Genomic DNA, 16586 nt, shown 5'->3' on the forward strand with positions numbered 1-16586 from the left:
GGCCCCATTTGCACTACAGCTCCATGGAGTTGGCAGCTCCATGGAGTTTTGGAGTTGACGTGTTTGGCTGGTTTTTTTGCTGGAGTCGCTGGAGTTATGGAGTGGAGCCGTGCCAAACAGTCAGTCTTTCAACTTAGTTAAATAAACTTGCTCATGGCACAAGTTGAAGCCAACCTTCAACTTGAAGAGATGCGTGGAGCATTGATTCCAAAACGCACAATTTGTTAACGCTGTGCTTGCTCATGGAAAAATGCAATGAACCTAGGTATAGGTGGTACTTAAACCTTGGGATTAGGTGTAAATTAATCATAGCTCAAGGTATCAAATTCAGTTTGGTTCTATAAAGTGCTAACTAGTGGCATTCTATGACATGCACGATTAGGTATAGACTTGCGAGGCTCTCGTAGCGACTCAGGGCTTGAAGACCAAGAAAGGTCTTGCATGCTGACCAAGAAAGTGGCACAAGTGGGCCTGGAATTACCATGTTGCCTTTCACCCATTTGAATCTTAAACTGATTTAGTATGTGTGAAGTTAAGCAACGGAAAAGTATCTTACTATTACTAATTATTGGAGGTTCCTTTCGAAGTCTCCAGGTAAATCCACCTAGGATGGACACTCTAGAAAAAAAAAGAGAAATCCTATAAATTATAAAAAAAGCAACAGAAAAGTATACAAATAGTTTCGTCGGAGTGACGAGGACTAGACATGCCTTTTGGAGACTATATGAAAGTGTGGCAAAAATTAAACACAGCGTGAATTACCTTATAATACATTGATTTGGTGACGGCATGCTTACATCACGCAACACAGGCGCATGTGTAGTATTTTGTGGTAAGTACTTGTGTTTGCTTCGAGGGTATCATGAAAACCGCCGTGTGATGGTGACTCCACTTGGGAGATGATAAAGCTGCAGGTGGCCCAATTGTGTGTTATTGTTCGTTATCTTTCAAAACGTGACGACATGGGAATCTTCACCCGTTCTGCGTGAGGACAAAGCTGGATTTAATTTGATGATATTACAAAGATGTAATCAAGTACTAAATATACAAAAGATTGATGATTGTGGCGCTCGATGACTTAATATTTTTTATCACTTCAACGACGACCTTACATGCAAAACTATCCGTATGTACATCAATCATTCCAAGACGTAATACTATATGTTCCATTAACCAAACTGCAAATATAATACCAATGCATATTGCAAGCCACGCCAAAGACATACCCATCCCTCTCTTCAACAGTTTATCATTACTCATTCGCAGTACCACGAAATGATCAACATGCATGTTGTTTTATGCCATCATCATTAAATAAAAGCACGGCCTAGAGGGTCCATCTTCTTCCTTTACAGTCAAGCTCCATCAACCTAACGAAGGTTCTTGTATTTGTAGTGGAGGTAGCCCATGCAACCCCAACAAAAGTTGAAGTCATCTCTTCTGCCGTGGAGTATTAATTCCAAAACGCTGGATCGTTAACGTTGTGAGGTTTGGAAGATTCACATATCTCAGCACACTCGACATTTTCAGGGAAGATATATAGTTGGTCATCAAATGGTTATCCTACCAAAACAAAATAAAGCCTTGTAATATTTTCAAACGGTGGCAGTACTTGCTAATGTTTTTCATCAATAATTTTGTGCGTACTGGAGCAAGCTTTTTCATATGTCAGGCCCAATTATTGTCTGGCTTTGAGAGACGTTTGAACCGGTATTGATGCTGCCAGCATGAACCAGTACTGATGGGGTGGTATTTAAAGATTAAGTCGATTCAGTCCCAGGATTAGACTTTGACTGCTGTGAGGTCAATGTATCAAATTTCAGTTTGGTGCTATAAAGTGATCATTCTGTCGCATGAGATTAGGCCAAAGGTCATGCAGGTTGTGCTAAAGTGGCAAGTGGGTATATGTGGAATGAACATATCCTAAAATTGTCTTCAGTGTCATGAAATCTTAAACAAGTAGTAGAAGGAATCATGACACATGAGCATTCGATTGCATTGCTTTGCTGACCCTACTAGTGTCTCATAGCTATATATGGTGACCTTTTCCATATTCCACTTGGGGAAGGAGCTGCAAGTGTGCAGTGTTCTGGTTCACTATAAAATGATGTGGTCATTGGCATCTATTTAATTGAATTTGCATTAAAAGAAACTTTCGGAGGAACTATTTCACATTAAACGAGGCGTACGATCATACGGGTAGGAATAACACGTATGTAATGCATTCATCAGTTCATTAGCTTGGTGGTTCAAGAGTTAATAAATAAGCCCCACCTGAGCACCAAATCAGGCGAAGACATACCTAGTCCATGGAAGCCCACTTTGTCCATGGAAGCCCCTTGAGCATCATCTAAGGTAGATGTAACTACAACTGACAAAGGCAAGTATACGTTATTAAGTGATACTCCCTCCTTTTCAAAATGCAGGTCCTTTTCACTTTTCTAGATATATGGATTTTATTATGTATCTAGATATAACTCTATATTTAGATGCATAGCAAAATCTATGTATCTTAAAAAAGTAAAAAAAGACCTACATTTTGGAATGGAGCCGCATATCCAAAAAGGTCACCAACTAATAATTATTAGCCATTACTCCCCTTGTCCTAAAAGAAAGTAATTGTATTTGTCCTAAGTCAAATTATTTGAAATTTAGCCAAATTTACAGAATAGTATCAATATTTATATCACTAAATCGCACCAATAGACATAGAAATTAAATGATGGGGATGGGAATGCAAGCATGTACAATACAATAGGGGCCCTGGTACTGTCTTCGTCTGCATGCTAGGTGTCTTCCGATCCTTTCTTCCCCAGTGCAGGCCGCCGCATGCATCTAGTGCGACCACTGTGGGGTCTTCTGGTCGTCTCTCGTGCTTCTTTCTGTGGTGGCTGGTGCTGCCGTCAGTTCTGCTTGCTGCCTTCGTCCTTCCTCGGTTGCATCTGCTAGATTTGTTTGGTCGCTCGATCCTGGGATGCTTATATGCTCATGACCTTTGGGGGTGATGACTGTCAATGGTCGTCGGCTCCCTGTCGTGGGATGGTTCATGGAGTTGGGGTTCAGGAGTCATGAGCAAAAGATCTGCCCGGTTTCTGACTCGGTGCTTACTACGGTTACGTATGTGGCGTAACACACATGCATGCACACATGAACCTAACTTGATCTGATCAAGCTGAATTGTTCAAGAACCTGCCGCTGATCCACAAAGATATATACTACTTATATTATACTATTACTACAGTACAATAATGGACAATGAACAATCATTATTTGTGCATCATTCACGCAATGACGTATAGTGTTGTGAGTATACGTAATTGGTCCATAATCATTTTTATGTTTAGTCTCTATAATTATATTGATATTCGTAATCAAAATTGAAAAGTCAAAGTCTAAACATAGCAATATTATGGGACCGAGGGAGTATGACCAATGAGTATTGCTAGCTAGGACGTGAATACAATCATGGGTATTCAAACAGTGAGCTCGGTGTTTACCACGACTTGGTCAGGCCTCCGCGTTTACCTGAATTTTATTTGACTTGTAGTTTTGCAATTTAGTTTTCTTTTCTGTACTTAGTACTTCAAGTTGTATTAATTTGTTGATAATTTCATACGTAGGTATTTACAATCCAGGCCTACACGCGTCATGCGTCATATGTCCGCACACTGATCCGTACGCGCAATCGCGAGGGTTGGCTCTGATACCCTGTGTAGCAACCGACCCCTAACCTTTCCCAGTTAGGTTTGATCTCAGCCCTTAACCTCAGTTAGTTGTTCTGTTGACCGCACCTAAGTGCTCAGTCTTCCGCCAGTCCCGACCCCTGAGATCCGACCCCTACCGCTTCATTCCTTTTCCGACCCTGGCGAGTTCAGCCCTTCGTCGGATCCTGCTGATCTTCCTCACCCGTCCGATCTTTTCCCCCGGTGGACCCGTGAGATCCTTTTTTCAGATCCCCCGCGTCAGCCGCACTCGAGTTGCATGGCCGCCTCAGAGTTTTCCTGCCGCGTGGCTCGTCTTCTCCGACGCCATCGCCCAGTTTTGTCTCTGGCGAGGAACAGAGTTGGGTCCCGCGCCCTTTTCCCCAATGGCAGCGGAAGCCCTCTGCACCCCTTTCAGCAGACCCTCGTCTCCTGCGCCCATCATCACGATACCAGATCCCGGCCCCGGAGATCGATGTCGCCCGTCTTTTCCGTCCCTTCCAGCAACAGTTGCGCCGCCCGGTCGTCGCTACACGACGATTCCTCCACCGCCAACCCCGACCGCGGCCGCGACAGTTCCTTTCCCCGCTCTGTCAGAAGCCGCCCGACAATCTGTTGTTCCGCGCTCTCCCCCGCGCCACGTCCGCTTGTCTTCCCACCTGTGCGCCCTCGATCCTAGCGTCGTTTAACCGGTCGCTTCTATCACCTCTCCCGCATGACGACACCCGCTCTCCGCCAAATCCCAACCACCGGTCTACCCGCGCCTACGCTGCCCTGACGGAGTAGCGCAATGATCGCTGGCGTCACCCCCGGAGTTCTGCAGCACCGCCCGGTTTGCTCAATCGCCGCCACGGCAGAGCACTCCATTGCTTCTCCCCGGCCTTCGCGCCGCTCCCCTTCTCTCTCTCCGCGACGTTTCCGTTCCTCTGCTCCAGCAGCTATAAAAGGAATGCCCCGTCGCCGGAGTTCCCTCCGCCTTTGTTGCCCTTAGCCTCCTCTAGCTCCCTGCTCAAGCTTCTAGCGCCACCCACCCAGTTCTTGAAAAGTTCTTCTCCTAGTTCCTTCTCAGTTCCTCCAAGTCACCCCGCAGCTTGCTCCCTTGTGCTGCGAAGAGCTCTCTTGTGATCCGCAAGAAGCGCCGCCGCCGGAGCATCGCCGGTCTTAGTCCCTGCTCGAAGCTTTAGTTCCCCGCCCAAGTCTGCCTCTTCCCGACCCCGAGCTTTCCTTTCAGGAAGAAGGTGAGTGCCGACCCTAAGTCCGCCTCGCCCGACCCCTCCTATCCGCCCGACCCCAGTTCCGTCTCGTCCGACCCTGTCTGTTCGCCGACCCTTGTCCACCTCGCCCGAGGGCTTGGTTGTGATCTTTTCTTCAACTCGAGGGTGTATGTGTAAAACGTGGGAACCCTTCAGCGCCTACGTCTGAGGATTCCAGTTATCACATCCTCTAGTTCAAGGATCAGACCACTAGTTCCCTTCCTACCCTTACCTGTTGATCACCATCAGCTCTCTCAAACAACCTCAACCTCCTGCTCTTTGTCGCAAGTTTCTGGGCTCAGGAGAGCTAGTGTTGCTGTCAAATCAAACGTTTAAGCTAACCCTTGCATTGCATTCGTGTAGAGCTGCATCTCGCTGACGGCTTCTACGAGCTGCACCCGGCGCCCGAAGACGAAGCTGTAGCCGAGATCCTGCCCGCAGAAGTCGAAGCCACCCCCGAAGTCGAGCAGTTCCAGCCCTCCTTGTTTGCAGGCAAGCCCCGGTTGCATGAAAATCCTACGTGTTTTTGCCAAACTTGCACATGCCTTCCGAATAGCATGTTTGTGCATTTACGTTTAGGAGTTGTGTGAAACCCTAGATACATGACTTAGTAACCCTTGATATGAGCACTAGCTATTGGACCGAGTAGCTGCATTGCTTAAATAAGAGACGGTAAAAGCCGAGTGATCTCCTGTCACTCGCGAGTTGTAGGAGTTGCATGTTTACTCTCTGCTACAACTATAAGGACGGTGGACGGGGCAGGGTTGGTAACACTTTGGTGGTCGGATGGTTGCCCCGTCTGTCTATGAAAACTTGCTAAGGCCCGACAGTGGTGGTGTTCGTGATCAAGTGTTTGAAAGTACTAGCCTCATACTTAGTATGGGATGAGGAAGCCTAGTACCTGATTGAACCTAGACGTGAGCGGTCACCCCATTGTTCTTGGAACGGAGTTTCCCCTGCTGGTTGTCGCACGTGGTGGCAAAGCGTGGTCACAGAACGGCAGAGACCGGGTCTGTGGAACCTTGCACCAAAGGAAATGGGCCCGACACGGGTTAGGGGACTGATGGGGAAGGCCGACACAGAAAGCGACCTCCGGGTGCGCGGATGTCGTGGGGCTAGGTTCACCATGCATGGTTAAAGAACTCGAATCGATTCGTCTGCCTCTCACAGTTTGAGATTTCTTGATCGCTATGTCACCCTGAGTAAATGAGGAATCTGATGATGGAAATGTTGTTGTTTTTATCTACACATCTTGATTGGCTCGATGTTTGCTTAGAGTAGGTTGCACAACCTAGACTGGTAAGTGAATCTAGAACCGGAGCTAAAACTTGAAAAAATAGGTTACTTAGTGCTTTTGGCATAACAAACCCCTCAGCCAAGAAGCCTTGCATGTCTAGTTGGAAGAGTAGTTGGCTCCTCCCCGGTTAAGTCTTGTTGAGCTTAGTAGCTCAGCCTTGTTGTGGCTCCTGTTTTTCAGGTGAAGTTGCAGTTCCCGACCCCTCCCTTGTTGGCGCTTGGCCGCCCCAGCTCCCGCCAGGCTGGACGGTCGAGTGGGACCCCTCCTCGGACGGCGAGGAGAGGACTCAGTGATGTTCCGGTTGGCCTCGCCCGGACGTCCGACCCCGACGAAGACTTCCGCTAGCTTTCTCTGTTGATCTTTGTTTGTAAACCCTAATGTTGGATTTTATGGTGGAACCAAAATGAGTAAAACTTGTTCAAAATCCGTGGACTCGTTGTATTCTCTGTAACCGCTCGCCTTGTGTGGGTCGCTGAACTCGATCCTGTTTAAGTGGTTAAATCGGATGAAATCCGACGGCGCTTCGTGTTGGCTTGAGTTAACCAGGGGTGTCGCATGTTAGGCGGCTAAACTCTGATTAATCAAGCTAATCCGAGGTGGTTCCGCCACACCCTGGTAACACCCTGTCCATCAAAATCGCATTGCGCAGCCTTTTCGTGGGGCGGGCAAGCATACACATAGCACCATACTTATACTTTTATCCTCCCTTTGTGTAAAAGGGTTAACCTGAAGGTGTCATGACTGGAGGACCAAAGTTTATAAGTTGGCTCCACCCTTGCTCAAGTGGTACTAAACATGCGCACCTGCGCTCATAGGCTACTACTGGGCCATCTAAATTTGGGTTGGGTGTCATAATTATTGGGTGAAATATAAAATAACTTGAGTTAAGACAAATCTAAAATAATATTATTTTCTAGACGAAAGGAGTATATTTTATTATTTAAAAGTACAACCATTAAATGGCTTTACATTTACCATTATAACTCTCATGTGTGAAATTAGACTACGAAGTGAATAAATTAAGTAAACAGAAGACAAACTATTCTACAAAGTGACCAAAAAAAGTACATATATAGAAAAGGAGGGGCAAAGCCCCTCCTGAATTCTCATAAGAAAGTACGTATCCTGAACAAATTAGGTTAAATGTCAAATAAACTATATTCAAATTGAACAAATAAGTTCATATTGTTTCATGTCACGAACAAGAAAGTCCACGTCTGGAATAATGACAAACATGATCCTTCTGCATACGAGGAAGGTGAAGGGCCATCTTCAGACGCCAATGCAGCTCTGACCCTAGGTCCCATAGGTGCGAGAAGACAGTGAACCAATGCAAAGTTCAATGTCAGGTGTACCAAGGCCCGGAGCTACCAAGTTCAATACCAGGTAGTTGGCTCAAGGCCCAGGATACCAAGGCCTGCCACAAACATGTGTCCGAGGCCTACAGAGCCCTCGGTGGATTCGCTGAGGGAACCAGTACTTCGAATCCTAATATGCATGAAACTTCACGCCAGTGGTAGGGTCAATAATCTCTGCTGCAACAGGACCTGCTCGATTCACACACGAACAGATGCAACTGAGGGAGAGTGCGTTTTCAGTTTTCTTCCCCAACCCTTTATTTATGCAACATAAATAGTGATCGTGACCCAAGTGGTCAACGGATCATGGCTTTAGTGGTCACCTAAGACGCGTGCACGTCCAACAACCTGAATGCGGAAATTATAGACTCCGACCCTGACCAAAATCTGACAACAGAAACGACACGGACTAACTCACTCATGGTGTGCCACAAGTTGGTCTGTCCCAACATGACTGTAGGCAATATGCGTAGGATGTTACAACTTACAAGCACTAGTAGGTTGATATGTGGGGACTGCTACTTGTGCACTGGTTGGACAGATCACACAACATCTTTTGGCCCTGTAGGGCATTGCTTCAGCACACCGGCATGCGTGAGCAGCGCCCAAAGGTGCGTGATGAACTCCCCTCCTCTTGCAACGAGTTCCATGTGCGCCCAGGCATCGTCGGACGGCGAGACGTACAGTATCATCTCCGCCCAGAAATCAGATAGCACCTTCCACCGCAATTGCGAGTCTTGTATGCCTTCAATCTGCCTTGCAAGCTAAGCGCCCTGTGCAAGAAGCGGAGCTTCATCGTCATTGCCGTCATTGGTGCTAATCTTCAATAGTTTCTTACACATGCTCTCCAAATCATTGGCCCCTTTGAGTAGCTTTCATAGTCGCTGCCACTGGTCGCCTTTTCTATCAATTCACTCATCAAGTATGGATTCCGATATAGAGATGTGGTCAGGTAAGAGGTTAGGTGCGAAAGCGAGCAGATGCATGCAGTACTTCGATAAAGTGGAGGCTGTTCTAACCGCCTCTACCTCTTTGCCTTCTTTATCCAGCTGGTGCTCACACAGTGTTGTAGCAATTAATGTGCCAGACAAGAATGGTGCGAGTCACCGCTCCGTCGGTAGCAGTAGCATCACATGCCCAGGAGAGGTCACCATGGACGCCAATTTTTTGCAGCGATGTTACCATTTGTCAGGTATCCGTTGCTTCCTAGTAGGGAATCAATGATGGCTTTCTTCACATCTTCGGACAGCTTGACTGAATTCTTGCGTCCCTTCTTGGACTTGTCCATCCGGCGCAGTGTAGTACAATACAGACAATTCTTAATCCTACTTTGGCGGCCAAGATTCTCGAGGAGACAGTACTGGCCAAGTCTGCCCTTCCATGGGCGAAAAGCCTTCAACATCAAGAGAAGATGTATGATCATCTCAGAACAATAGCTTGTTTGCAGAAAAGGTGAGGTGATGTAGCTACGTATCAGCGCCACCTTGAACCAACCTGAGGCCATGTACAGGTACAGCTGGTATGCCTCCAGGAAGGCCAAGACAACCATTATGAATATGGTGCGGCCCATCAGACTGCGATGGCTATCATTGGGATAGTGGTCGTCGTGATGCTCGTAAGGTTGATAGGCGGGACTTGGTACTATGTTCTGCAATTATTGATGCTTTGATGCTCCGTTTGTATAGAGGAAAAACTGCTAAGGTTGAAACGTGACGGAGTCTTGGTCAAGTTTTTGAACGTACTAAACACATGCTGAGAGTATGAGGAATTAGTAGGCGTAGTACCTGATTGAACCAGTGTGGACCTTTACCCCGCTCTCTCTAGAACTGGGTTCTCATACAGCCTCATGTGGCTGCAGTGCAGCCACAGTACGGCATCGTTCCGGAACCGTGAGGCATTGTATCCAAGGGAAGTGGACTCTGGACAAACTCCACGAATTGATGGGAACCGCTGATATATGTGAACCGTGGGGCTACGCATATGTCATGTGTTTAGGTCCAAGGTTAAGAAATTCAATTTGAATCGTCTGCTTCTCACAGTTTGGGACCTCTTTAACCTTTTTTCCTACATTGAGTAAGAAGGTGAACAAGGATGAGGATTAATATTGATGCTTGGTTAAATTGCTTGTTCTACCATACTTATTTAGAATAGGTGCTTTGGTTAATCAACTAGAACTTGATGCTAAAACTTGAAAGCAAGGACCCACTTTAGAATCTTTTGGCAAAAATAAACTCCTCAGCCAAAAAGCCTTGCATGTCTAGGAGTCACTGGATTAGATACCACCTGACGAGTAAGTCTTGCGGAGTATTAGTATACTCAGTCTTGCTTGTGGCTATATTTTCAAGTAATGTGAATGTGAATGACTTGATTGCTAGTGTGACTTGGCCGTCCCAGCTCCCTCCGGGTTGGACGGTTGAGTGGGACCCATCCTTGGTTGGTGAGGATCGTGGTGATTGATATTATGGCAAGTTACACCATTGTATTATGTATTGATGTTAAACTTATCGTTATTTTCCGCTGCTTTGAACTCTGAACACTACTTTATGCATTTGAACAATCATCTTGTAATAACTTAATTTGGGACATGTAATATATTACCTAGATGGTTGTAATCTTTGGACTCGTCTTCATACGAGTATGCTTGTTTCAATCAGAAACACGGGGTTGTATTGGGTGAAACCCGACAGACTCCCATTTTAATTCGATTAAAGTGTCTATTCGTATTTGAGGCGATGTTGAGCATACTTTAGCAAGGTTAATTTGGGTGGTTCTGCCACAAAAGATTTATACAGGTTCGAGCCGCCAGTATAGCGTAATACCCTACGTCCTGTTTTGGTGATTGTATTGCACCCTGCGCTCGGGTGTTGGTTGTTGTGTTGAGGGATTGGTTGTCCTCATAAGGGTACTCCAACCTCCCGTTTATACTCCAAGGGGTAGAGTTACATGGCAAGTTTCCTAGTCGGTTACTGTAGATGAGATCTAATCGGAGGGGTAGAGTTACATGGCAAGTTCCTAGTCGGTTACTATAAATGAGATCTAGTCGGATCACAACTGATTATGGGGAGACCTAGCTGAACTCTATCTTCTGCCTTCTTTATCAAGTCGGACCGACTCATTAGTGGTCCGTTGGGCTCTCCATGAGAATACTCAGGTATCTATAACCGTCACCACCCTTGGAACTTACCAGAATGCTAAGATGTTGGAGCATTTTGAGCTAAGTTAGCAACTCAGGACATGTCTAGACTAACACCCACATGAAAAGATTATACACTAAAGTTGCCCTTACGACTCTACCAACTCCAGCGGTTCAGAGGAAAATTAAGGTTTAAGGTATTTAAGGGACGGCTATGATGATAAACTGACTGGTCCACGAGATGATACGGTCGGGGCAGAGAAGACGGGGGGTGACCACTGGCGGTAGGAGATGTAGGGAAAGAAGTTGCCACGAACGTGGCAGCGAGCAGTGGTCGGAAAGGGAGGTCAAAGAGTGCACCAATACAGATACCCGATACGAATACGTGGATACGTCAACTTTTACAAAATTTTGAAAAATTTGAGGTATAAAGCCGTATCGAATACGGATACGCGAATACGTATTGGATACGTGATACGGGGAGTACCGGGGTAACGTATCCTAGACGAAGACGCCTTGCCTGCTGATGCTCCGATCGATCAATCGGCATTGCGCCGCCACAAAATCAAAGCGGCCGCGTGGCACGGACAGTTCCCGGCGACACTTCCTCTCACTCACGCGCCATGTGCCTCGAGCCCTCGAGGGCGTTACCTCGACCGGCGCCACGGAGCCTAGCGCCGCCGGCACGGCCACCGGCTGAAGGCACGGGGGGCGCACGCGCGCCGCGCGCACTGCCTGGTGAAGGGGGTCGCGTGGCCGATGGCGAACGTGTAGGCCGTGGCCCGCGCTCCGCGCGTGGAAAGGGCTAGCTCGCCAAGCAGGGTGGACCCGGCCGACGTGCCGCCGGGAGACCTGCCGGCCTGCCGTCGTCGGCGCTGAGCGCCTGGGTTCGTGGCGCGCTCATGTCCTGGTGCTTGGCCGCGCGCGGCGCCGGCGCCGCCAAGGCGAGGGGGACGGTGTCGCCATTCGCCAACAGCAAGGGGTCGGTCGGCGTCGGAGACGGCGCGGTGGTTGGTGCCCTGCCGGCCGTCCACCGCCCAGTCCGGCCAGCACAGCGCGCTCGCCGGCGCCGCCTTCGCCCTTCAGGACGTGGCCTGCGTGGCAGCCGGTGTTGCGGCACTGCGGCGCGGCGACACGATCGGCCACGACTCCACTGCTGCGGCTGCTTGTTCTTGGACGACGTCTCAATGGCGGCGCACCCGTGGACATGTGGTGCTCGCAGCTCGCCGTGCAGTCTTCAGGGCACAGGGCACTGGCACAATAACCGTGCCGCGGCGGCGCACAGACGCGGACAATCGCCAGCGTGGCGTCGTGAGCGGCCACGGGGAAGGACGGCGAGGCCGGTGACCGGAACGTGGAGGAGCTTGTGAAGGACAAAATCGAAATGCCCAGGTTCACGGTGATAACTGATAAGGTGCTCCATTTCCACGACAGGTACTGAGACCGAAAGCTTAGTCACTCATCACACAAGGCATATGAGAAGACTGGTAACTAAATAAGAGTTACTCTCTGCAATACAAGAAACCTTACACAAATTGACACCGAGTATCACTGAACACAGGATTTGCCATTGGTTACAAAATGTTAGCAATCTACAGCATAATGCCCCTAATCCTACATGACTAGTAGGCTGACATGGTTTTGACCGGAAGGTTGGGAATATCATGACCTAATAATCCTAAAGAGAATCAGGTCTAATTCTGCTATTCCAAAAAGTCTGCTACGGCGATCACGAGTCACCGGATGCCACCAGTACTGTAATGCAAACTTGAGAGAGGACTGACAGTAAGCTTTGCGTTAACTTCAGTGCAGTAGATGATCACACCGATGGCAAATTCACAAGAATTGCTGCTGTCCAACAACAGTGACTGCCTGACTGGCACATAGGACATGTGATGAGCTTGGTAAACAAAAACTACGACTACAAGCACCGATGCACTAACACGAAGTAGCAGTGAATGAAGGGCTTGCCCTTAGTACAGAATGGCAAATGAAGAACAAAGGACGCCCTCCAATTAACATGTTAGCATGGTTTTGGTTTTCAGTGAGACTAAACTGAATGGCACATATGTACACTAAAAGGTTTCGATAACAGAACATAAAAAGCCATTATATTCTTAGTGATAATTAGGTCCAGCTCTACTCCCATTCAGCTTCAATATTTCCAAACAAGAACGTCATCACGTGTCCCCGTACAAGAAGACATCAGGGAGAGAAGCTGGATCAAGCTCATGGAAGCCCCATAGCGTGCCACCTCTTTCTTTGGTCAGACAGTACGAGGGTATGCGGTGGGAGAACCTCAAGTTCTCTCTAGCAGGAATCTCTAGGACTTCCTTTCTATCGTTGGGTTTAAAGACACATCTGAAGCCACCAACTTGAGTGAGCATAGTAAGCTTTGTACCAGCTTCAGAGCACTCAATGATCTCACCGACAGCAAATTCACAAGTATCGTTGCTGGATGGAACCCAGTCAGGTGCCCAGTTTATGTAGATGGCCCAGATCTGACCAACTTGTGGAAGAACCTCAAATTGCCACTTAATGCCAGTTTGTCTAGCATCTACCAAATGGGAGAAAAAACCAGTTGTATCATACTTGGTTCTCCACTTCCGAACTTCAAATGTACCACAGCTGATAGGTTTGTCCTGCTCTAACCACCGTTTCTCCTGCTCTGATTGAGGGCAAGCCTCAAGCCAGGTCAAATGCACCCTGAAAGGTTCTGGGTCGACTTTTCTTATCCAGGCATAGAAATTGGGGAATTTATCAACATCGCTGTATATAGCCCATATTTGTCCGTGTTTAAACTTCTTGCACGAGCGGCCTTCCTCGAAATCATGGAAATCAGAGTCAGGATATGGATAACGATTGGAGGACAAGCAGTTTTGTTGAACGGACTCTCCAAATTCATTGGCAACATGGGCATTTTTCTGCAACAATGTATTTTGTTCAGAAGAAATATCATTAGTGTCATCTGTAGAAATTGGGTGGTAAACATTTGGTTCCGAGGGATTCTCCTTTCGAGCAATCGGCTCATCTCCAGAATCCATTTCACTATCTGTAGTTTCAGCAGTCAAATCAATGTTGCCTATCATACTGCCGAGAAACATGTAAGAGACAAGAGAGACAGAAGAAAATGCTGCATCCAGGTCAGCTGGGAGACATGCAGTGTCAAGTTCCATAAAACCTTCTGGGACACCAACCTTTTCAGTTCCATTCGTTCTATAAAAGGGAATGCTGTGCGAAAATCGAAGTAGCTCACTTGATGGTATAACAAATGAGGATTTGCCCTTAGCTTGCGCGAATAAACTGACAAAACCATTAATCCTGACCAATGGGATAACGGTGGCATCATCATTAGCTGACATAGTTGACAAGACTTCCACAACCTCATACTCAAAGGATCCATGGTTACCTGCATCTGAGCTCCATTGCATGCCCCATCCCTTGTAAAGAGCCCACACCTCACCCCCATTAGGATATATGCTGTACAAGTTTCCTTTCTTACCTTTTGTCCATGCAACAATGTGAGAAAACATGAACCTGTCTTGTGATGTATCTATTGTTTCCTGTAAGCGGAAGTTTCCACAAGCAACAGGCAGTTTTTTATCAGTCCATTTCTTCTCTTGTTCATCCATTGCAACATGTTCCAGCCAAGTAAAATGTATTTTGAAGTTGGAAGCATCAAAATGCTTTATCTGAGCATAAAATCTTGGCATGACATCACGTTTATCATAAAGAGCCCAAATCTGACCAACTGCAAACCTTTTGGCATCCCTGAAGTACTCGAAATCAAAGATATCAGGACAACTGCAGGAAATCATAGAATTCCCAGCTGACCTCTGGGTAGAAATATCAGAAGTACCTTTCCTGTAAATTTGCTGATTTTCTTCATGTGTCGTGTCTCCTTCCTCTGGGTTGCAAACTTTGCTGGGGTGATGAGCAGAAGATTGATTGCTAACACCAGCAGCATTCTCACTATACACTTTATGATCACTCAACTTGGCATTGGAGACTGAATCAAAGTTCCTCTGCCTCTTATTGTTACAGCAGTCCATGTTGTGGCTACTGTTAGTGCCATCATCTTGCTTTCTCTTGCCAAACCACTGAAGATTGGACAATCCTGTGGCATTTGACACTGCAGGTGCATCTTCTCTCATATTCTGAGTGGCAACAAAGTTTGGTTCCTGTGGCAGGCTTTCAGTTGTTTCCTTACCTACAGCAGGTGCAGGAGAGTTAATTGGGTTCACTGCTGATAACTGAACTGCCTCGCCTTTTGTCTCTAAGCAGTTTCCTTGTCTATCATCACATGGCCCACCATCCCATTTTACATGTTCATCACTTTGTGTGGCATTCATTGGTGGTCTGGAATGCATCTCCCTCCCTGTAGTTCGAAGCTTTGTGTATTCAAGCCATTGAATGGGGCGACATGAAAACATCTCGGATGAAACTTGAGCATTATAAGGTGCAGCTGGTAGGAATCTCAAGGGCACAGTCTCCTCATGCAGCTTGAACGTGAAAAAGGTTTTGTCACAGCCATCACAGCGGACCAAAAAGTTCCGTCGGTAGAAAAGAAATTGCTTTTGACAGTGTGGACATATGGTCCTGAACACCAATATAAAATCAGATGGGACCCTATGTCCTATTGTATCACCTTTGTCTGCATAAGTATCATCTGATAGTTGTGTAGCCTTCTTTGCCACTTCTCTGATAACAAACTGTGTTTTGATGTTATACAGAAATCTCATCATAGGATCAAGCAATATTTTATGAGCCATGGAAACCAACTTGAAAGCAGCTTCAGCACCAGGAAGAATATTTTTATCAGGATGAAGCCAAAAGGAAAGTTTGCAGTATTGCTTCTGTATGACCATGTCATCTGCTGATGCTTCCACTTGAAGAATACCATACCAGTCCAAGTCTCCATTGATCTCTGCCTCTGCTGCACAATGGACTTCGCAGACAGCTAACAGCTGGGACAAGTCCTCAAGCTCTGGATAAAGCCTTTGAGCTTTAAGTGCAATCCTTTGGGCACCCCAAAAGTCTTTCTTTTCAAGCTTCAATAAAGCAATTTGCCTTGCTCTTAAGCCCTCTTCTCTGTTGCATTCCATCATACCAATTAACAATCTCTCCCAAAATTAGCTCAATATATGTTGTATCAGCCTGACATTAGTATGCCCCAACCAACATGTGTTTTAGGAACCAAGTATCTTCAAGCAATATTGATGCAGATCTCTGGATCACTTTATGCAACAAAATTATACGAAGAGAACTTTTGCTGCATCAGGTCCTGTATGTATAAAGAAAATCTGTTATGGTAGTAACAGAAAAGAAAATGTGCCCTGTAAAAATACAGGAGAGCCAACAATTGCAATGTTTTGTTAACTACACAACAAGTATGTTAGCGTCGGACAAGTTAACCTAACTATCAATGTGCATCAGGAATTCAGGATAGATGCATAAATTTATTATGACCAAATACAATTAAGTTTATTTCTACTAGAGTTTAACATGATAATACATATGCAATTCTGAAATGGTGCATGATAAGAAATTCAGGTCTCGGTATTTCAACTTCATGCTGACGGAATCTCTAATTGCCCTCACAATTTCTTGTCTGTCATGGGTATGTGGTCTGAGTTCATTTATGGTTCAAAACTATCTGCACAGCAACCCTGAGTCAGTCACCATTACTTGGCTAATCAGGTAATTAGGCATTAATGAAGGAAGTTTTAAACAGTAATAGTTGCATGGAAAGGTGAATTCTAGGCTCCTAGAAGCTAGACATCAGATCAATCTCAGAAAATCAAGATCCCAAATTTGATCAACAGATAAGCAGAAAACACTAGA

At 46.4% G+C, this 16586-nt stretch overlaps 1 protein-coding gene across 1 annotated transcript; it reads right to left on the bottom strand.

Annotated features, from left to right (window-relative positions):
• Positions 1-12705: 12705 nt before the first annotated feature.
• LOC101766063 lies at positions 12706-15994 on the bottom strand. Its single transcript, XM_004980576.2, has one exon. The coding sequence runs from the start codon at positions 15848-15850 to the stop codon at positions 12923-12925; it is 2928 nt and encodes a 975-aa protein (XP_004980633.1). The 5' UTR covers positions 15851-15994; the 3' UTR covers positions 12706-12922.
• Positions 15995-16586: the final 592 nt, after the last annotated feature.

The sequence above is a fragment of the Setaria italica genome, chromosome VIII, assembly GCF_000263155.2.
Source record: "Setaria italica strain Yugu1 chromosome VIII, Setaria_italica_v2.0, whole genome shotgun sequence".
In the NCBI taxonomy this organism is placed as follows: Eukaryota; Viridiplantae; Streptophyta; class Magnoliopsida; order Poales; family Poaceae; genus Setaria; species Setaria italica.